The 23,352-nt window shown below is 45.9% G+C and overlaps 2 protein-coding genes across 5 annotated transcripts in view; one reads left to right on the top strand and one right to left on the bottom strand.

Annotated features, from left to right (window-relative positions):
* The window catches only part of ANGEL1 (angel homolog 1), a 20,345-nt gene extending 8,116 nt beyond the window's left edge, over positions 1-12,229 (top strand). For all 4 annotated transcript variants that reach the window (XM_086614133.1, XM_086614128.1, XM_086614129.1 and 1 more), the window contains exon 10: positions 683-12,229. In XM_086614133.1, coding sequence (XP_086470259.1) covers positions 683-852 — 170 coding nt within the window. In that variant the 3' untranslated portion in view covers positions 853-12,229. The remainder of the gene's footprint in view (positions 1-682) is intronic.
* On the bottom strand, positions 7,760-23,352 carry VASH1 (vasohibin 1). The gene is made up of 7 exons (XM_009980902.2): positions 23,086-23,352; positions 17,696-17,784; positions 16,526-16,582; positions 15,361-15,435; positions 13,919-14,300; positions 13,409-13,521; positions 7,760-12,814 (listed from the first exon to the last, which is right to left on the bottom strand). The coding sequence occupies exons 1-7, from the start codon at positions 23,350-23,352 to the stop codon at positions 12,742-12,744; spliced, it is 1,056 nt and encodes a 351-aa protein (XP_009979204.2). The 3' UTR covers positions 7,760-12,741.

Raw genomic sequence — 23,352 nt, 5'->3', positions numbered from 1 at the left:
GAAGACACTGTTTATCTTTGCTGTGGATAAACTGAAGCTGCTTAGCTTAGGTTCATGTAGACTTTTGAAGAAGATAGAACACAATGGATTCTCTTCTTTTGTATAAGTATCTTACGTGTGCTCCTGACAAACAGGCAGTGCTGGGTCCTAAGGTCAAGGCTTGGACTTCTGGTGTGACTCAGACCACACGCTGGCCTGAGAAGATGGTGACTGTGGTTACAATGGCACTACCTCACTGCTACCTGAAACTGGAGCTATGTTAATGAAAGACTGCATGTAGATGCATCCAGGAACTGTCTCTAAGTTGGTTTGGATCATGTCAGAATCAACTTTGAGGAGGAGGTTAGGAATGAAGAGATGAATTCCTCCTCAGGGGAGAATCTGAAGCTATTGCTAGGACTTAGTACCACGAAAGGAACTTCCCATGTAAGCAACTGCTCGTGAATTTAGTATATACTTGATTCCTATGCCTGCAAGGACATGAAACCATTGAACAGTGGTTTTATAGGATGCTCAGTGCTTTCCTATCTAGGCTTAAAGGTGCATGCAGTGTTTGTGCAGGCTGTCTTCATTCGTCAGGGAAAGGATAGGAAAGCATTGACAAGCATCCATCTGGGAGTGTCTAGAGTTAATCTACAGCACCAGTCTCCGGCCTGATGTTTCTTTCCATTTTCTTTGTTAGGTCGAAGGCTGTACCAGGATGGAGCCCTGAAGCTGCTTGGCCGCCTTTCCCTTCTCTCTGAAGATGTCCTGTCGCTGGCAAATGGCTTACCAAATCCATTTTGTTCGTCTGATCATCTCTGCCTGCTGGCTAGCTTTGGCTTGGAGATCTCCAGCCTCAGAGAGGGTTAGTGTTGGTTCCGTTTCCCTAGAAAGCTGTTCTGAATACAGCAGTTGAGGCTCTGGATTGCACAACTTGCTTGCAAGAAAACTTTTCCTTGTCATGCCCTAAAAGTCCCTTTCTCCCCTCACACCCTTACGAAAAGCAGGGATAGGAGAGTTGGAGCGCGTTTTGCATTGGTATTTTGTGGGTCTCTGCAGACCTGAGCTGTGTTCCCAGTGGACTTCCAGTTGTATTCAGGCATTACCATCTCTTAAAGGGATCCTTGTTCCACTGCTTTGTTTAGCAGGTGTTTTAGTGCTGTGGGAACCAACCTAACTCCCATGTTTATTTGTCCCAGTGTGAGGTCTTCAAGGAGCTGGGAAAGAAAGGAGCAACGCTACCTTCATCTGGTTAGTTAATTGCTACCAAGCAGCAGGGAATGAGTACACTGATATTCTTTCACACCAAAACAATGGTTCTTTTAATTTTTTGGTGATAGTTTATGAAGTATGGTCCTTCCAGGACTAGTTGTTACGTTGCCTTTGAGAGTGGTGGCTTTGCTAACTGCTTAGAAATGATTTTTACTTAATAATGTGTAAAGGCTGCCTTGCTGGCAGAAGGGTTTGTGTAGTTGAACAGTTTCTACAAGAAGCTGCCTGCTGTGACTAATGGACCAGGGAATGGGATTGCCAGGAATGGAGCCAGGGGTTCTCCAGAGCACCCACAGGAGCTCTAGAACTGCAGCAAAAGCCTAGAGGCCTTGGGGAAGACTCCCTTCCTTTCCAGCGGTCTCAGAATGGTACCTAGCTTGGCACTTGTAGGAAAAATATTTATATCCTCCCAGTGAATATCAGGTGGAAAAAATTGTCCTATAAGGCATGACAAGCCCAGGAGGCTATAGCTCTGGGAGGTCTCAAAAGAGAGATGAAAACGGAAGGCATGTGAGAGGCAGCAGAACCATCAGGTGGAAGAGCTGATACTTGTCACTTGCCCTACTCTTTCTCTGTGCCCTTCCTATTCCATTCAGCCTGCCAGGGGTCAGATAGCCAACCTGTAGCATCCTCTGGCACCAGACTGAAGTTCATGCTACTGCCTTCTTCTGGAGCCAGCCGTGTTTAGGTAGGTAGAAACTGTAGGACTGACTCCTGTCTCTTGACAGACGTTAGGAGGGAGGGGAAGGCTGTGTAACTTGGAGCCAGATTGTCAGTCACTTGGATCCCAGTGTACCTTTGGTGTCTTATCAGTGTACCTTTGTCAGCAGTGGCTTGGCCAGTACAAAAACAACAGAACTGTACCTGTTCCTAGGGCAGATTCCCCAATTCAGCATGACATTTGGTGCTCAGTTTTTCCATGAGACATGAGAGCAATATAGACAGAAACATTGTCAATCTTCCGTTCACAAATGAGGCAGGGAAATCTGGTCCCACCTCAGGTTTTTGTGGGAAGGTACGAGGAGACTTGACATATTGTTCTCTCTTCCTGGATTATATCGGGGGACTTTCACGTTTTAAATGTTACTTTCTTTATTGAAAAATAAAATTTTTCTAATCCAAGAAAAAAACACAAAGTAACTGCAGCACTTTGTGCTCCTGGCAGCTGAACCCTCTGAGGACTTGCTCAACAAAGCTTTTCTGGCTGGGATATGAAAGAAGAGAAGACAAAGTAGCTACAAAAGATGATGGTAATGAGGGTTGAAGAGAAGGAAGAAGTGGGCCTAGCTGTTGTCTCCCAGCACATCGGCAAATCCCATAGGTGGTTTGTTTGGCATCAGGCTTGTCTTGCAAAATGGTTTGCATTCAGGAACCCTTCCCCTCTTCCCAAAGAAAGCAAGTACTGCTGATCTTTTACAGCTCACTTCTGTAAACTGTACAGAAACAAGGGGTGTAGGTGGGCATCGTGTTCTGTGCCCATATGATCGTGTAAGGACTGCATCTTCCCTTTTGCCCTGCCAGACGGTGTGGTGTTTGCCTGGTGATGTGTGGATGGCTTTTGCTACCCCAGTTGGGATAACATGTAGGAGTCTGTATGCAAAGTGAACAGCAATCTGGGGATGAATAAGTTTGCAGCTTTGTTTGCCTTTAGTTTCACAGGTCGTAGCTCTGGCGTGGCACTGGTGTTTGTACATGGGGAGAGATGCAGAGCTGTGTACTCCTATGGCTCTGTTTATCTGACAGCTGCAGTAATTTCTGCAAGTACTCTTATTGTGAGTTTGAAATTGGTTGTATTTGTAAAGAGAGGGCAGGAAAGGGAAATCGGTGAACTGAGAGCTTTATTTTCTGCCAGGCTTGAAAAGAGGTTGCCAGAAAGCAGCCTGGTTGCAGGTAACTCCCACCAGCTGGTAACATTGTAATGGGAAACTTGGCTGTTTTAAAACCTTCAATGTCTTCCAACCAAAAGCAAAACAAAAACCACTGTGACACATAGTGTTGGCATTTACAACTTTGGCTGTCTGCTTCAGTTTTAATTGCTGGCTAGGTAATTGAGGGGGGGGGGTGTTTGTCTGAAGGCAGCCCTCCTGCCCCACCTTTTGAGACCTGTAAGGTGTGCACAGTATACCATCAGATGAACTCTTTGCCCCTGCACTGGCAGAAGCATTCTGCCAATCCTGTGATGTAACTGAGACGTAAGAGCTGTGCTTCAACATCACAAGTGCTTCTTCCATTTTATTTAAACCAAAGACTTGACTTTTCTTTTGGGTAACTTGCATGAAGGCATCTCTCAGGGAGGTTTTACAGTTCCAGCTATATTTTGTTGGAAAATCTAGTGTTCCACAGGTCCAGTTAATGCTTTTTATTTTGATACATTAAATAGTATGGTATGAACTTGGAATGGTTAAGTTTTTGAACACTGGATATGGAGTCATGTGCTGAGAAACCCCAGGATAATGCCTGCAAGTCCTCTAATTCTTCTTTCTGAAGGTTAGAAAGCTCCCAGAGGGACTTGCAGCTCCTGAAGCCCTGGCTCATACATGCTTCCTTGAGTGTTCATAGGTGAAACTATTGCAGAAATGCAAGACCATTGCTAGTGACCACATACAGACACACAAAAGCAGAAGCAATTGAAGAGTTGATCTCTCTGGTTGTTTTGACCACTGTCCCTGAAGCTCTGGTATAGACCCTTACAGAGTTGGCCTGTTTCAGGAGAGAAAAACAAGTGTGTTCTAGAGCAATTTGGTGTTAACGTCAAATGGAACTGGAGGCCTGTGAATGCCTCAAGCTGTGAGGGACTGTAGGAAAAGTTTGGAGGTGGGGTGGGTGGAAAGAGTCCCTACCTCTGAAGTAGCTACGAGTATATAGTTGTAGGGAGAAGATAATGTGTTTTGTGATGCTTTGAGAATAGCATGCAGTGATACAATTAAGAGGCTGTGGCAATGAGCAGCTTGTGGTGGGACACAGAACTGAGATTCCAGATGTAGCTCTTAACACTGTTTCCTGACCTAAATGCATGGCTAGTTGTCATTAGCACAGCTTTCTGATGAATTACAGAGGGATCTGTAAATGATTATGAAAGTGGAACAACAGGAATATCTGCTATACTCAGGAAGGGAAGGTACCATAGAAGTAGGATCATCTGCATCATCTTAGTAGTGATGTAGAGCTCAGGTAGACTGGTACTTAGAGAAGGGGATGCCAGAGACCACTGGCAGCGTGTATGCCTACCCTGTTATCAGTCTCCTAAGCTGCAGGAGCACACAGCTGTAGAGGCAAACACATATTTGACCAAGTATCTTTTTTTGCCAGACAACAGCTTGAATTGCACCACAGCTGCTAGGCTGTATTGGGTTACGCTGTTTAGATAGAAGTTGGACTTCCTTCACTTTCTCAGAGTTTAAGTTCATCACTTCAGGAGGATGCCTTTTATAATCAGTTTTTGCAATTACATGGGATGGGAGGAGTGGTAAACAATGTACTTGCTCTAGTTTCTTTCCTTTTCTTAATAAACGAAACTTGGCTGCTACTTGAGGTTGTCTTTCTCCATGCCTTTTCCTTACGAGGTATCTCTCCAGCAGCTGTTTTCCCACGACTGCCCTATGCAGTTATCTTTCTGAGTGACTGATATTTTTTTTTTTTCCAGCTGTATTCAGTTAAAAGCTATGGGTGGAATTCTTTAGGGCTAAGTCGTCTTATAAACTCAAATGTTTAAATAGTGTCAAGCCATAAGATAGTGAGTTCCCTCACCCCTGAGGAGTTAAGTGGGAAAGTGGGAGCTCTGAAAACAACACTTAGATGGGAGAAACTCTTGTTATATATAGAAAAAAAAAAGCTCAAGATTTGTCATTAGTGCCTTGTATGCCACCTGCTTTGCGAAGCACAGGAGGACTCTGAAATACGCTTAACCTTAGTTCCTCTTCTCTGAAGAGTCTCTTAGAGGCTCTAAGAACAGTTCAGCATCTCAGATCTCTTTTAAGAGTGGATCAAGGTATGTGTCCTGCTTCTAATGATCTTTGGGAGTGGTGTTGGCAAACAGTCTGCAAAGTAGGATGTTGCTACAGTGCATTCTCTCCTCCCATTGCCACTACCTCACTAATTAACGTTTATTGGATGTACAGTTCAGAATTTGCAGGCATATCTATGGTTCATCCAAAGGCAGATGAAGCCTTTTGTGCCTCATCTGAAGGAGGAGCATGTAAGCCTTTGTGGGTTACCACTGCCTTTGAGTAGGCTTCCTGTTGTGCAAGTTAATTTAATTGCTGGCTATGACCTGCCCCTTACCAGTCTGTAGCTGCCTGTCCCATAGCACCGCTGCACCGAAGTGCACAAGCTGCATGACCACTGCCATGGAAGGTACTGCATCGTGTTTCAAAGTATGATACTGAGTTTCTGTAGAGAACTCACCTGCTATGATAACCAAGATGACTGATTAAATGGCTGGCATGCCTCAAGCTCCTTCCTTTGGTCAGCTGTACAAGTCTGGCTTGTCCTGTCAAGGCAAGTTATCTTCCAGCTTCCACTGAAAATGTCATTCTAGTCTTGAAGCCTTTTTTCTTGTATTTATTTTTAAATTTATTTATTTCAGATCTAGACTGCACATTCTTGTGTTTTAAGGGAATAGGAATGCTGTATAGTAGAACTGGAAAACTTTTCCTGACTTTGGTTAGACAACTACAGCAGCTTTTAAGGTGCTGAGCTGGCAGATGGGAGAAGGACCAGACTAGATGCTGGCGTGTGCTACAACAAAAGATGCATTTGTTCCAATCTTTCTTTTTGTACACAAAAAAAGACTTGTCTTCAAGCTTTAGCAATGTTATTTAGTGTTTAGTCTTCTCTTTCTGGAAAGCCTTCTACAGCAGTCTTAAGTTTATTCAGTTATTGGCCACTTTCAGGAGCTGCTTCTGAACTGGGGCTAGATGAGTGCAGTAGTTATTCTAAAGTTATTCCTCTCCTCCCTTCCTACCTCAGAGTGTGGCTGGAGATAGGATGGCAGTTACTTTTTGCCGAAATAAAAATATAATTGAGGAAAGCCAAGTCAGTTAAGACTGTAATGGCCTGCCGTCCTCAGCATCTCATATGCCTTTGCCTTCCATAATCCTGCAGTCTCTGCATAAATGGTGCTCTTAAGGCTCATTCTCACTCTCTCATAAATGGATTTCTATGTGCTTTTAGGCATGTGAGAGCCTTAAATTTTGCAGTCTTGGGCTCCTCAGTGTAGTAGCTGACTGGGTTTCTTTTTCTTAATTTCTTTTTAATTACTGCTTTGCTGAGTTGTGTATCCTTTCCCCAATAAAGGTTTTTCGCTAAGGTCCAAGTAGCGTAATCTCTAACTGACGTAAAAGCCTAGAACTGCAGGAACTAGCAGTAGCAGGGGGACAGCCTAATCTAAGAGGGAGCAGAAAGTCTTATTTTTAGTCTCACCTGTGGCTAAGTCACTGTTTTGCTGTTCTTACTCCATTGTCTAGCAATCACCCTGACCTATACAACTATAGGGGGTTTAGGAGCTACCTGATTTTTAGTAAAATCTGTAAGACATGAGGCAGAGGGTATTTTCAAGCAAGTATCTGAAGTAGAAGTTTATAGAAGTCACAGCATTTAGTTTTTTTTTTTGCTAATATTATTAATCTTTAAGTATTTAATAGGGGAGGAAGAAGCCTTCGACTGCTGCTGAAGTCTATTGTCAACTCCTGGGCTTGAGCACAGGCCCTGCAGGCTTATGAAGTTGCTACTTTCTTCTTTTATGTCTTCCTACCAGCTACTAGGTGCTGTGCAGTTAATTCCGCTCAGGGCAAAAGCTGTTCATATAATTAACTTAGCTGAGGGACTATGGCATGTGCCATTCTCTTTGGAGTAACAGGTTAGGGGATGTTTATTCCTTTCCTCTACACACTGTAGGCTTGCCTACATCCTGGCCCTGGTCCCAGCTATTACTCATTTCCCTAGGGAGAAGGGGTTTGTTATGCCTGAAAGATGATAGCCTGAATAAAGTTGGATCCCCCTTGCTGGGGGAATGCACTGAATCTTGCAGCTGACTGTCCTTTATTAACCCAGCATTTGTCTTGAGAAGTCTTGGTGAGGTCATTAGTCTGAAAGGCCACTAAAGTACAGATCTTAAACAGAATTGCTTTTCAGGCCAGGAAAGGAGACCATAGTATGTTGAAGAGTAGAGCTGTGCGAGAGGCTTGTGTTAACCCTTACAGTATTGTTTCAAAACTGAAATTTCTGTTGCTGCATCCACTGTCTTTTTTCATCCAGCCTGACTGATGACAGTTCAAGAAGAAAAGATGAGTTTTAGCCTTTGCTACACAGCCACATATGTACTTCTTAGTCTCTGGCAGCTGACTCTGTGTGCAGGCATACTCACCTGTTCCATGTCCATAGTGTTGCAAGTACAGGGCATCTGTACATAATCTGTCTGGTACCATCACTCAAGGCTGTGCCTTGGACTTCTCAGCTGACTGACAACAGGAAAATTTAAATTGGAAATAAAGACAGTACAGACATCTTGTTTTCTCTGCACAAGCTGAGAGCAGTACAGAGGGAATTTTATTGTCTTAAGTGTCAAAGGAAGCAGGAAGAAGTATCAACATGAGGGCTATGGAAGTGCAGTAAGAACTAAATCTAAATACAAGTTCTGTGTTGGCTACGTAAGAACACAGAACCACACTGATTAATTACAAAAAGACACACATGATATTGTTCTTAAAGAAAGAAACCTTCCATTTCTTAGTTCTGAGCTGTACCAGTGATAAAGATGTAAATGGTTTTGGAGCACCCTATCAGTGCTAGAGTAGAATACTGATGTGCATGGAAGGGGACCACTCTGGTCCCACTAGCACCATCTCAACCCTGACCTGGAGGGAAACTCTGCTCTGCAGAGATTACGGGGGATTCAGTAGCCTTCTGGGCCTAAAATGAGTTGCTTTTGAGCAGACAGGGCCAGGGCACCACTGAAGGAGAGTGGTTGTGATACAAGTAAACACCTGCTCAGAAAACAGACAAAAATATTAAATTCCCTAAGGAGTTCAGCTTGGCTGTAGAGGGCCCATCTCTACCTTGCTGTGGCAGAGCAAACACCAAGCCAGAATAGCACTTGCTTTCTTAGGTTAAGTTATAAATCGATAAAGCAGGTCTTAGTGTTGATGGACAACAGTGCAAGACCACTGGACTGTGTGGTGTTATTTGAGCCAGACTTGCACACACAGTACGCATGGGACACAGGGCACCTCCTGCTTATATCCAGTGCCTGATGATCAGGACCACTTGAAATACTTCACTTAGAAGGAGCAAATGGCTAAAGCAACCACCTGAAGTGATTAGTTTGTTACGGTTTCTTAAACTCTACAATTTTAAGGACAGTTGTGTTTCAGTCTATACAACACCACATGTGAGCCTACCTTAAGGGACAGGCACCTGATTAAGGCTTTCACTTGAAATACTTTAAAAAACATAATAAATTCTTCATGTTAAGCAGATATGACAACAGCAATACAGCTACTGTGTGAACAGAAACTATGTTTCAACCACAGTTCTGGAGTCATTTATTCTGGTAGATCCGAGTATACTATGTACTGACCCACACAGTGGCACACAGGTAAAATAGTCAACTGAAAAAAAGCACTCCACTCCCAGCTAAAACACTTGCTAACATACCTTAAGTTCCTAAAGACTCATTTAGCTTATCATATCAGAGTTCAAAACAAAAGGCTAGTGTGTCACGGACAGAGGGACACCCAACCCCACTCTTTAGTTTATATCGGTGACACTGGCAGAAATTTTTGCTCACTAATCCATTCATCCATTAAAAAAACTGCAGTTGGCCAGGTATCAAGGGACTTGTCTACATGAAAGTGTAAAGAGGAACCCTTATTTCAAGGATTGTATTACATTTAAAATAGTTTTGCTACTAGTAGATCAGCATTTGTTCAAGTCTTCCAAAGCTCACCTAGGCTTCACCTACAACATAGGCAGTGTCGATCCATTCCTAATGTATGGACACAGTTCCCTTCCACAGAGTTCAGAAGGAGTTGTACTGCAGAACAGACATCAGGTGAGACCTACTGAACAGTGAAATTTACACCCCAGAGCTACATAAGTGATCATATTAATATTTAACATTAAATAATTATAGGACTCCTCAAGATCCATGTTTTTTGTTCTGCAGGCACTAAGGAGTATGAGTTACAGTCTAGTTCCTTATCTTCATTCTTTCTCTGTAGCTTTAAAGACTGCAGAAGTGAAAAAGACTCATCTCCAGCCTTTTTTCCCTTATGGTTAAAGGCAGACAGACCAGAAGCCAGAGCAGGTGGATGGAGGAGGAAAAAAATGGAAATGCAAAAGTTCGTCTTTCATTGTACCCTTAAGTTTCTTACAGCATAAAACTGGATTGCACTAATCCTGTCTGTCACAGGGGGATGCTGTCTTGTTTGTTAGCAAGGAAGCTAAGCTTTGTGTTGAAGTGATTCATCTTGTTAAAAGATGGGGAGAGCAAGGAGGGGAGAATTGTTTGGTCATTTTCCAGTTTCTTGCACCATCTGCTAAACTGGAGATACAGAAACAGTAAGGGGCGGGAATTCTACCTCACAGAGAAACAGCAGAAGGCTTGAAATAGTAACCTTAGTAAAGGGCTCATGTCTGCTCCTCTGTCCATCTTGAGAAGTTGTCAACGTTAGACACAGAAGAATAATTAACTGCCTCCTAACATACATAATTGTGCAACTAAATCTTGAAAGAGGATATTCTTGTCTGGCTATAGCTGAGGATTAAGAGACCTTGAACTCTACCTGTCATTCATTCCTTAAACATCCACTTCCTTTGGTTTTCTAAGCTATTGGCCTCAGTTACATCCTGCAGGAAAGCACTTAATTACCAGGTCAAACAAAGCATTTTGTTTTAAGCATTCTGCCCTGGTGATCTAACACAGCTGAGCATCCCTTTTGCCCTGCTCTCAAGAAAGCATCCTTAGCTTGCAGCTGACCCCTCACTTGCCCCATCTGTTTTGAAGTCTTCCTCCCCCCAACACACTTCCCCTCCTTTCGATCTAAAAAGGCGCAAGTCTGTCCAGCTATTGAATGTGCTCTGTATGAAGTTACTAATTGTTCTCAAGAGCTTTCCAGTTACTCTGAATTAACTAACTAACCAACCAATGCCACGGTGAGGATGCATCCTAGTTTTGTCTAAGTGGCTTTTATAATTTTTTTCTGGATTCCATCCACTTTAATAAAACTTGACATTCAGGCTCCCTTGCTGACTGCTGCTTGTATTTATCATATGATTCACAGCGGCACCTGAACTTTCAGTCCACTGCATAGCAAACATTATGCAAAGGCAGTTTTTGCCTTCCAAGTGACCCATGTTATTTACAGGTCATGATGGTACCTTTACAGCTAACATCATTGTTAGCATCCAGACACTAAATACGTTAATTTACAGCCACACAAAATCGACCAGAGGACATTTTCAAATGGGTGCTTGGCTTGCTACTGCTGTCTAATTTCAAATAGTTGCATGTAGCTGGAGTGCAAGTGAGGGTACAGGTGTTGCACTGCACTGTGGAAACTGGAATCCTCTTCTGTATTAACCATATCTTGGATCAGCTGCAAGTTCTGCCACCTCCTTATGGATTGTCCTCCTGGTCGTACAGTGTAGCAGAAAAGTACTGACTACAAAGACAGCTTGGAAGGATAGACTGCAGTGGTATGGATATAGCACCTTGCAAGTTACATCACAGTTAAGGATGTACAATTAAGAACCTGTAAGGCCTGAGTTAAATCGCTTGTGGGTGGTGCTTCAAGGATTAACACTGCTTTAACTTGACAGAAGAGCTGATTTGTTTGGGGATAAGAACCCATTCTCTGCCACCGAAATAGCACTGCTTATATGAAGGTGTGGCGCAGCAATACTGCAACAAAAAACCTGGTAGAGCTAAGCTCCACATGTTTCTAACTAGTTCACAGGAAAGAATAAGCCTAGTTCTAACAAAATTAAATATGTAATATTTCAGAAAGTCTATCTCCTTGTCAGTGCTGCGATGAAACGAAGACTCAGTTTCTCTCAAGGATACTCCCACTCCTAAGCTCAGTTTTTCCATTCCCTAGATCCACGCATCCAGATCACTTCAAGGCCATGCTGTTCTGACTTCTGGCAACCCCACTGTTTCCAGGCCCTAGGCATCAAAGAGATGTCTGACTACACCCCAGAGTTCTGACAAGCATTACACTGCTTCATCAGTAGTACAACACTCCCCTGAAAATAAGTGTAGGAAAAGTCAAGACTGAGTGGGCAGAAGGGCCCAGCCCAGCCCCTTTGAGGAAGGCTAGCAGAAGTGATGCTGTTAAATACTGCAGCTACCCGAAGAGCCAGAACACAAGGATGGTTCTGGGACTGGGGTGGGGAACTACCTCCAAGAGGCTCCAGGCTGAGCTGTCAGGAAGGCAGCTACAATCTCCTCAAGCAGGGCTTCCCACCAACAGGTGTCTGTTAACTCTAGCACTAACACTACAGTGAGGAAGGAGCAAGACCCTTGTGGAAAGGAACAATGCTTGTAAAACCTGTTCACATCATTAAATCCTTCTTTAACTATTTATTCTTAAAACCCATACCTCAGTGACTGCAGTTTTCACAGTAGCAGTCACTAGAAGTTAATAGAAGGCTAATGAAGAGGTGACTCAAAGTTCAGGCTTCCCACCAGCCCCTGCCTCCACTGCTGGGATGACAGAGGTCTCTGTGCCCCTTTTCATATGGCAATGGCATAGGTATATCCTGACCCACTCAACCACAAAAGGACTTACAGCAACAGCTCACCAGCATCGCAGTGGGTAAAGAGGATCATCATCCCACCATCTACCCCCTCAGAGACAATGAAATGTTTTGAAATAGGCAGGACTGAACACACAAGATGTGGTTTCTCCAGATGAGAGGCCCTTGTATGATCAATAAATCAGGCTGAGCAAATTCAGCCCGGTCTCTTGCAAGAGCAATGCTAAACAAAGTGTTCATAATGACTAAACCAGGAGTTTTTGCACAAGATGCGGGGGCCATCCCATTCCGGCATCACTTCTCCCTCAGCCCTGCAGGCCTTGCATGGGTTGAAGACTTCAGTGCAGAGAGGGAAGAAGTACTGTCGGCAAGATACTTCATCTACTTGCTGTCAACACAAAAAAATTGATAGCAAGTCTGCTGACCACACTCACTTCATATTCTTCCTGCAGCAAACTCCCACCGATGTACAGATCTTTTTATTTTTTTTAAAAAATACTTGTTTCAGTGAATTAAGATGGACACCTCTCCCAGAAACAGGCAGGTGAATCCTCTGGGACCTGTGGGATCCGGCTCTGGGACTGGTCCACTAGAAAGTACCTGGGAAGATCAGCACTGTTGCGTGCTTGATCCCCTGTCCCCTTTGTTGGAATCACTGCAGGTGGATCCAGGTCCCAGTTGTGTACAGCAAGAAGTCCGAGGAGCCAGGCACACAAGGCACAGCTCTCTTCACACCCGGATCTGGTACCCATTGAGGTCTGGCATGGCTTTGGAATCAGCAGGCTTCTTCTCACCAGATGGTCTGTGAGCAAAGAAGGTTAAGAACTATTCAGAAGCTGTTTTTCGGTCAGGAGGTGCTGCACATAGAGATGGCAGCACAGGGAAAAGTACAGGAAAGCTTCAGACTTATCCTATGCTATTGAGGGCAGGATTATTCTGCAACCTCCAGTAATTCTTACAACGATCTCCACAGAAGAGAATGCAGGTTAGGAAGAGTACAAGTCCACTCTGGTATCCTCGATCAGTTTCAGGAAAACAATCTCACTGACAGCAGTGTAATTTTTGGAATCTCTTTGGGGCACAGGTCTGTAAGACACCAGGGCTCAGACCCTTGCATAAGGTTAAATATCAGCTGCCAAGATCACTGTCTGTTTGAGCTGCCTTCCTCCTCCCTGCCAAAACAAAACCAAAACAGCTGTCCCCCTACTCCTCAAGGAATGATAAACTCACAAAGGCACAGACTAGGGAAGAATGCTACTGCAGGTCAGAGAAATATCCTCTATTATAAAGAACCCCAGTAAGACCCGAGAAGGATCCAAAACCAGACAGCAAGGTGAAGCCTGCAAGTAAAGCAGAGATGGTCTAGATAGGTCTCCTGCCCAGCAGCTCCACTCACCGTCGGTCCCCACGGCTGTTGCGCCGCTGCGGGCTGGCCTGACCTCTTTGCGGGGAGGAGACATCTTTCTTTCTGTCCTTGGTGGGAGACGGTGGCCCAGTTCCTTTGCCAATCTGCCAGAAAAATTAAAGTAAGAGCAGCGTGAGCAGAAAACCAATACGAGCAGTAACCAGAAAATGCAAAGCCTCACAATGATTAATTATGTGGGAATAAAAGACAAGGCAAGGCAAGTGCATCAAAAATGCAAAAGCCAGAAAAAAACAAGCTACAGTGACAGCTGTGGCTCCAAGGACTGTGTACAGTCCAAGCTAATCGCAACTGCAGTACTGCATGAGCATCCATTAGGGGACCAGCCTGTATACAAAGGAAAAGAGCCCTCAGCCTCCAATTCACCCTCTACTCCACCACCATCTAGGAGAGCCTCCTGCCACTTCATTGCCCCAGCACACACATCAGCCAGGCAAGACGGTGGATGCAGCTGTGAACTACTTCTCCATCCTTGCTGCTTACCTTTAGCCTCATATCACGGGCATGCCTCTCAAGCTCTTTGCGGAAGTCTTCCCGGGTTAGCTTCTCTAGATCCAGGATGGAGTGCTTCCACTCAATCTGCTCCACGCTGTGTGGGTCATGGGACACACAGTGGCCCAGCTTCACCTTTTTGAGAGTGTGCCAGCAGCGGCGATATGCCTCCTCAAAGTCAAAGATGAGTTCGCTCAGTGTGCGGAAGACAGGTGCTTTGTACATGAGCTCCTCACGTCGACTGATGCCCAGTGCCCCATAGCGTCCTCCAAAGTTCACCCCCAGCACAATGTGTCGGAAGTAGTTCCCTGAGAAGTGGGTTTTGAAGCTGATGGGGAAACGGTCCAGCGTGGTCATGTTGTTGGTGAGGTAACTGACAGCAGCCGCTATTCAGGAAACAACCAGTGATACCATTTTCTTGACAAGATACTTCCTTCCTGCTCCAAACCCTCCCAGCCTGCTCAGCAGACTCACCACTGATTCAGGCATCGCATAGGCAGGATTTGTTCTCCAGATAAGAGTGCAGCTTACTGCAAGATGCATATTTTCATCTGCGTCATGGGGAAACCAGACTTGGCCTCTTCAACAAGACAGTTAACAAAAGGAAGTTAATTTTGAGGCAGTTTTGTGATGTGGAAGTTTCAATGCTAACACCTCAAATGTTCTGTATTCCATACCTCCCAAACTGTTAACGCTGTAGCATTATTCCTCAAGTTTGTTTGACTCTGGTTTTACTCTGTTTTACTAGCAACTATTTCACACACAAAACAAGGAGCCTTCAGGACAAAATACTCTGTCAGACTACCCCGCTGAACCACTCACTTGCCATCTCTGCCCCTTCAGGCAGCTTTGCCCATGCACTCCAAGAATCTATAGCCCGAGTGACATAGGCTAAGCTTGGAAGGTAGCTAGGAAAGATGTGTACTTAAAGATGACACGTATCTAGAATTAATAAAGGTATTGCCTAAGCTGACAGGCAGTGTTAGATATAATAGTAAAGTGACATACATCATAAGTAGAAGCTGGGGAGGATCCCTAACTTATTTTGATGTAGAACACATGCAGGCAATATTGCAATAAGGGAACAAGATTATCCACAAAGGACTTCTGACCTAAGCCTAGCTAATATTTTTGCCCCTCTTTAGATATTCCTTAGATACTTCCTTTATCTTTTACTTGCTTATAGAGTTGTCCAGAGCAGCATCACCCTTCTTGGGGAAGGAGGAACAACTCCAGAGAACTAAGTCTTGTATTTCAGAGAATTGCTTGGATTTGGATTTTATTGGTGAGTTTTTTTGGGAGAACTGGGGAGGGAAAACAGAGGCATGTGGGGCTCGGTGGCAATATTATCAGCAGCCTCACAGCGTCATAAGAGAGCAGAGGAGAAAACACAAGGACGGGCAGACATGCATAATTTCAAGAGGAAAGGATACATTCCCAGGATCACAGCTTCCAGGCATTTTATTGGCAGGGCCTCTTTGGTCATTTCTTTGGCCAGGTCCATCAGCCTGCAGAGTGGGACAAGGGAAAGACGAGGACAGTTAGAGGGCTTGTGCTATGCAAGTGCAGCCAGTTCAGCCCTTTTTTTACTATATATGTAAGGTAGGTTTCCAGGAGAGAAGGTGGCCCACTGAGGACAGGGAACAGAAGAAAATATCTTCTTTAGGAAGATATTAAATCCAAACCAGGTCTATACCACATGCTGTCGCATGTTACAGGAACTCTCTTCGGTGAGTTAGAGCAAAGCTGCCTACTAGGCCAACCTCTGTTCTCAGCGAGACCATAGCACTTGGCTCAGTGAGTTCTGGATGGACACCAATGTGACCACAAGCAGAAGCTCCAAAGGATCAAGAGCCAGCAATGTTTGCCTCACAAGTTTCAAGGGCAGTGAAGCCCTCTTCTCTGGCATCAACCCTACTATCCATTCAACAAATACTGTGGAGGAGACATGGCTCTGGTTACAACACGAGACATTTGGAGTCAGGTAAGTCTGTGGACTAGACCAATAGTAAGAAGCCAGTCTTGGGACACTCTCAATATGCTGGCCTAGAGAGTCGATGAACATCAGGTGCTTATCTCCAGGAACTTACGGGGCAGAGGTCTTCCCAAAATCTGCAGACAGGAGAATCCCCCTTCTCTTTCAAAGTATGAGACACCAAAAGCTTAGTGAGCCTAGATTCTGCAAAGGCACTCACAGGAGCTATGAAGTTAGACCTGTAAAGATACTTGGCTTTTACGAAGCTTGTTTAGGGCAGGACCTAAGTTCAGAATCCATCAGAAGTTCATACAGTTACCTTCCAATTAGAAGCAGGCAGAATCTGCACATCTTTGAAATACATTTATATTATTTTACTGGATTTACTGATTCATGACAACAAAACCTCCTCTTGTCCTTGAGAAAGGCCAGACACAGCTCTGCCCAGCTGCGCCTCAGGCAACAGACAATAAAGTCACCTAAAGTAGGATGGAGCTGCAGTAGTGAAAGCCCTGAGTGCCACCTAGACCTTGGCCAGGGGATGGAAGAAAAAGCAGTGTCTATAGCAAAGCTCCAACATCTTAAAGCAAGGATTAAATGCTGTAGGGGCTGCCAGCACTTACCCAGTCAGAGGTCTGCTCTTCTTAATCTCAAAGAATTGTGTCCCAGTGTGATTGTACCTGGAGGCAAGAAGTTAAGGGCTTGGCAGCTTGGAAAGTAGAGTTTGAAGAAAACCTGTCTGAATAACTTTATGTTACTTACTGTTCTCACATCAAAGTCATGATCTCACAAATGTAACAGCAACACAAGAAAGTCTCCTCCTCCCTCTCCTGCATTTCTCTCGCTTATAGTCCCTCCTTACTTCCACTGTATTTCCTTGTCAATTCTTCTCTTGCTCCTCCACACACACAGATTTCCCACTCCATTTCCCAAAGGTCCATGCTGACAGCACATGCTCTGCTCAGCTTTCCAATTACCAGGTCAGAACAAAGTTTGATAGATCTCTGCCTGCTCTGGTCTGCACAGAACACACGGAGCATAGAAACCTTCATGGTACCTTATTCTAAGACTGACTGGGACCCGATTCAGAGCACAGCCACCTTAGATGGGCAAGAGGTGCCGAAAGGTCTGCCTTCTTACCTTGTTTTAGGGCTGAAGCCAGAGCTAGCTCTGTATCTTATCAGTGAGATTAGACTGTGCTTGCATGGCACACTCCTGCTGTCCAGCACAACAGGGATGGAGAAATCTCATTCCCAGGACACAGGCACACCAGCAGCTCTGCGTATAAAGGGGCACGATACCACAGATGCACAAAAGCAGGGTGGCTGACTGTCCTTTAGACAGCTACAGAGAAAAGTGTTCAAACAGGATGACCTGAGAGGCAGTTTTCTCACCGCCACAGCTCATCCATGCCTTAACTGTGAGGTGACACAGCGTGTAGTCCATCTGAGACCTGGCTGTCAGAGTCTCAGATATGTGTGTTTTTAACGAAATGGCACTGTAAAGCCACTGACCTAGAAGGGTGGGTAGTGGGGAAAGGCCCTTGACAACATGCCCATTTGTTACATGGAGTGAACAGGATCACAGAAGGTAACTTGGGCAGAAAAGAAAAGAAACAGAGCAGCAAAACAAACCATCATCCCAAGCCCAACTTCCTGTTTTCAGGGAGCAAGTTTCAGTTCCCCTCCAGCTACAACAGAACAAGCTTTTCAGTTCTTCACAGGGAAAGAAAGTCCCCTTGCTTCTTCTCCCTGGGTTATCACACCAGTGACTGAGGTAACAGTAAAGGATACTGAAGCTCCCTGATGTAGCGCTGTACAGCTTCCAGGCGCTCAGGGATGGGGGTGGACGGCTGGAACGCAGGCACACTTGGTATGGGAATCTGAAATGGGGAGTAGAATATAAATCACTGCTTCTAAACCTCTCCAGCTTCTTGCTGGACTCAGAACCACATAGCTACAGGGAGCATGTTCCTCTGAAACCAGCCCCTTTTTGCTGACCAAAGTGACCACACTAGGAACATTCCTCTGTTCCCACACTGATAACTGGGAAGGGATTCAGAATGAAGCACCATGACAGAGCTGCAAGAGAAACTATGAAAGGGTCCTGTGTTTACACAACATTACCTTGGAAGAATTAGATAAAATTAACTCACAAGGCAAGATGCAAGACAGGAAAGCTATCACCTGAGGGAGCTTGGCCTCATTTGAGTATGCAAAATGGAAGGCACAAAACAAAAGCAAGGAGAGAGAGAGGCAAAAATGGAGAATGAGTTTCCCCAAAGCCACCAGAGCATGGACTAGTCCTGTGAGCAAGGGTAAAGGTCCCTCACTGCCTCCTGGCATCTCAGGTGTGTTGACACTAACTAGGGCACAGGCTTGACAGCATCATGACTGCTCCCATGCAGTGTCCGTCTGTTGTTTTGAATTATGTGGTCTGAGAACGACTTCTGAAAGTTCACCATTCATAGAATCATAGAATGGTTAGGGTTGGAAGGGACCTCAAAGATCATCTAGTTCCAACCCCCCTGCCACGGGCAGGGAAACCCTCCACTACACCAGGCTGCCCAAAGCCTCATCCAACCTGGCCTTGAACACTTCCAGGGATAAGGCATCTACAATTTCTCTGGGCAACCTGTTCCAGTGCCTCACCACCCTCAGAGTAAAAAATTTTTTTCTTATATCCAATCTAAATCTACCCTCTCTGTTTAAATCCATTGCCAAGTCCTATCACTACGTGCCCTTGTAAAAAGTCCCTCTCCAGCTTTCTTGTAGGCCCCCTTTAAGTACTGGAAGGCAGCTAGAACGTCACCCTGGAGCCTTCTCTTCTCCAGGCTGAAAGTCCTGCAGTCAGACTGCAGTCCTGTTCTGAGGCCTCAGTCTTATGGGTCCAGTCAGATTTTCTTCACCATTTGCTCCACAGGGGATAACTGCAGGCTTGTCAGCAGCTGAGTAAATGTGTCTAAGGAAAGAGAAGAGTCCTGTCCACAGGACAACTACAATGGAGAAGACAAAAATTCGGTGTGACTGACAGGCTTGGAGAAGCAGCCCAGCATTTTATCTCTAAAGGATAGCTCATGCCTTGCACGCACCCCCCTGATACCAGACTGCAGCTTTTCACAGCAGTTTGGGTTTTAGCCTTTCAGTTCCTCCTCAGACTTCCCCCAGAGCTGGGCTACCCCCAGCTAAATAAAAGTGAGTCAGAACCAGATCTTGCCCTGCGCCTTCCACTCTGCTGTGCACAACTGCTTCTGCTGGTCATGGTTTGTAGCCAGCAGCGCTGCTTAGCCACACAGCACCCTCCACGTCTATTTCTGTGCCCACTGATTTCTGTACCTCCTTCTGTCCTGGGTTGGCACAAGTGACTGGTGAACCAAGTCAGGCACCTGAACCACCTGAAAGCCGAGCCAGCAAGCACAGGCAGTGTTCAGTCAGATCAGTTCCCTGTCCTAGTTTGCACTCTGCTTGTGCCCACACAGCACAGGGGCCAGAGACTGCTTAACCTTGAGAGATGAGCTGTTGCTTCCTCTGGAAACGGTAATCTGTAAGTGTTCTTCAGCCTAGCCCCAAACACCATCAGCAAGTAAACACTGAGCTAAACTCAGTCTCTATCCATTTTATCCATTTTCTCTCCTGTGTTTTGATTTTATTTTTTTAAAAAAAAACTAAGTAGCACCATTTGGCTACTGGTACCCGTTTTCCTAGCACCTCTTGGAGGTGCCAGTGGCCATCTCCAGTGCCTCATTTCTGTACCCTGCTTGGAGCAAGCAGAGGCACTGGCTGGTTCACTTGCAGGAGACAGCAGAGGAACGGCAGGAGCAGATGTGAAACTGGGTTTGTTCAGCCGCAGCAGGAGCAGGGAAGGCTCCAGAGTGAGGTGCAGGGATGGAGCCGTCTCTGGAACCGCATGAGCTGAGTCAGTTTGGATGCTGTGCGCTGACACACTGAGTCATAGGAAATCATTCCCAGGCAGAAACAATGAAAGAGGTAACAACCAGGACAGGCTGACTATTTAACTTTGTTTAATTTCTTCAGCATGGAGACATTCATGCTTTTTGAGTGGAGACAATCGGATTAAGTGGATGTTGACAGCACAGACTAATGATTCCGGGTAGTTACTCCTCCCTTTACTAGTACAGACCCCCAGATCCCCTTTTCCTCAAAGGACCGTACAACACTGAGACAGCATAATGGCAGTTCAGCAGCGGACTAGTTAACGCAGAAGAGCTGCCTGCACCTCAAGTAATTAAACTGATGAAAGTACAGCGTGCTCTCTCTCTCTCTCTCTCAGATCTGGGCCTGCAGCCCAGACTGGGCTGCAGTTTCTTTTGCCTCAGGTCTATGGGGCAATAGATGCGGGAGGAGAAGAATAAGATCTCCATCCCTCAACCCCACACTGACAGGATGGGAGACCCTAATGCTTTGTTCTAACCCAGCATTATCCACTGCATATCTCAGAAGGGCTATAAATATTAGGCAGTCCTCACAATCCTAGCAGACTGTTTGAACACGTCTTTGGTCCCTCACCAGTTGTGTGGAGGGGTTGCATCACCCCACTCCTAGATTCACGCACCCCGGCAGGCTGGCTATATGCATGGGATCGGGACTCTGCTTTTAGAAAGGGGATCCAGAGAACAACAGAGATTTTCGTGTACCAAGTGGGCTGTGCTGCACATGAGATGAGGCAGATGGGAGTGAGGCACAGACAAAGCTCCACCCTTATCTGTATCACACAGGTGCTTTTTTGGCCAGCCTAGTTTAACAACTGTTTCTTTTATGGTGCTTATATGTATCCAAGCACCTCCCTAATCTCTCTTTTACAAGCAAAATGGGAGCAGTACCAATCCCAGTTGTTAGCCTGACTAAAGAAACTGGATTTATTCCCTCTCTCTCTCTCTGAACCCATTAGCTGCAACTCTTCCTGTCTTTGCCCTCATAACCACCTCATTTAAAATCCATCATTTCTTAATGAGGCAAGCACACATCACTTTGTATTTCCAGTGTGCACCCATCTGATGGTCCCAGCAGCTCCAAGCAAAGCAATACCTCACCCTGTTGCTAGAAAGGAAATGACCTACAGGAGGGTGGCACTCTCCAGCCCAGCATGCATGGCCAGTCAACTATGTCCTGCCACCGCAGCACAGCTCACTTGATGGACAGCACAAATCTACCGGAATGAAACGGAGACCAGAGGAGATTTCTGAGCTCTCACACCCCAGTGAAAGACACAGCCCCTGCAGCTGATCTGTGAAGGTATTTAGAAAGTCCGATCACAGCCTCCTGCAGTCATTTTACAGTATTAAGTTTAGTTTCTGTACAACTCTTTCGAGAGTTACTTCCCCCAACACCCAATACTGGCTACAGTTCAAGGCCAAAAATTTGGGAGTAGGCAAACCACTGCCTAATTCCCAACACCTAACAAGGCCTACTCCCCCCCCAGCACATGGAGAGTACCTGGCTTTTCAAAGGAGCTAGCCCCTACAGAGTACACTCATTGCCCTAATTCTCAGCTGTTGCATCAGCCCTTTAAAGAAACTTGATGGCACAGAGATGGGTGGTGACAGAAGCAGCCCTCAAAGATAAACACACATCCCTCGAGGGGAAAAGGAGCTAGGGAAACAGAGCCCATCCATCTTTGCTGCTTCCTGCATCCCAGCATCCTTTCAGCTGTATGCCTGGTGGGTTTGGGAATGGGATGTCAGATTGCAGAGCGCTGAATAGAGTTTATAGATCTGGTTTGCAGGGGTACTAGCAGACAACAACAACAAATAAAAGGATAGCCCAATTTCACCTGTTATTGCAAAAGCTCATACCATTTGTGTCCCCTAGCTGTAACCCTTTGGCACCAAGACTATAAAGTGAGAACAGTGGAAGTACTTCACATTAAGACCAAAACCAGAGATGGAACACTGTATTTCCCTCCCCTCATGCACTGGACTCTTGTTTGTGAACTTCTTTCTTCCGTTTCCCTCACCTCTCCTGGCCAAATCAACCCTTTTGGTCAGGAAATTAAGTAGTGCACGTTCTGATTGATCTGAAACATGTTTTCAGCCTTCTCCCAGACTCAGGACAAAGTCAGAGGAGAGGAAGGAAATCTGAAAATGAAGGAAAAGTCTAGTGGGGTTAGAATAGAGACTGTAATCAAGATTCAAGATTTGTTCTGGTTACTGCCACAGATGCCTATAAGTCTTCACTGCACAAAGGATGTTACATCACATGCTTCTCTAGAGTTCCTCGTTGAAAGCAGTACAGATTGTCCGTGCCCTATGTAATAGCATGTTCTCACATACTTCAGATTACCTTCCCAAGGAGGTAAGCCCTTGCTAAAAAAACCTGAGCAGAAAAAGCTTCATCTTTTTCTGTCTGAATTTCCTCTGTTAGCATGATGGGAATACTCTCATAACCCACCAATGGAGCGACACACCAAATGTTTGCAGTGTCTTTTGTTCCCAGGATGCCAATGAAAGGGGGAGATTTTTCTCCCGGCTGAGGTGGAACACAGATAGCAACAATCACAAGAATTCACAGGCAAATGATTCAGTATGGCATAAGGTTAAGTGAAACGATCACCGGTTCCTCTTTTCGTAGAGTTCTCTGCAGCAAGGCCAGGAATGCGCTTGGAAATCACAACATCTGACCCCTACCCCAGCAACAAGCTCTGCAAGCATTCGCTAACTCCTCTTAAAACTCTTTGGCATCAAGAGTCTCTTATCCGACAGACACTGTTCTGTGCAAGAACACCTTTTGGTGTGGGAGACTGTACCCAAATCTAATTTCTTCTGGTTCAAAGACTGAGACTGCCTGTCTCACCCTCCCACCTCAAACATTCGGACTCTTCTAAATCTTAACTCTCCTCATCCTTTCATCGTTTATCCAGTCTTCCTCTTTAGGGCAATCCATCTCCCTCCCAGGCGGCTCGCACATTATCCATCTGTAGCGTTTTCCATCGAGGAGGCCTCAGAATGAGAGGGGGCAGAGCCCCGCAGCGACCCTCCCGCAGCGACCCTCCCGCAGCCCAAGTTACAGCGTGGCTTTGCACCCCCGGAGCGCCCTCTTCCCGAGGGATGGCTGCCGAGCCCGGCCTCCGAGGGGGGCAGGAGGCCACCGTTTCCCCTCTTCCCTTCGTGCGCCCCGCAGGGGAGGGCCCGGCCCGGGCGCTACCCCCGGGGTGGGGGGGTCCTCACCTTGGGCAGGTCGGCGGCGCCCCGGATCCTCTGCGCCACCCGCTCCCCCTCGGGGTGGATCCTGCCCACATGCCGCCACATCCGCTCCCAGGTGGGCTCGTCCACGGGCAGCCCGCCGCGGTTGACGAAGAAGGGGACGCCGCCGTCGCGGAGATCCTCCTCGCCCTCCTCCTCCTGCTGCTCCTCGTCTCGCGGCGTCGCCGCCGCCTCGCCGGACGGGGGGCGCCTGGCGGCGGCTGCGGCCGCGCCGCCCCCCGGCATCGGCAT

Source organism: Tauraco erythrolophus, chromosome 6, assembly GCF_009769465.1.
Source record: "Tauraco erythrolophus isolate bTauEry1 chromosome 6, bTauEry1.pri, whole genome shotgun sequence".
Classification (NCBI taxonomy): Eukaryota; Metazoa; Chordata; class Aves; order Musophagiformes; family Musophagidae; genus Tauraco; species Tauraco erythrolophus.
This window is presented reverse-complemented; position numbering and strand designations above follow the sequence as displayed.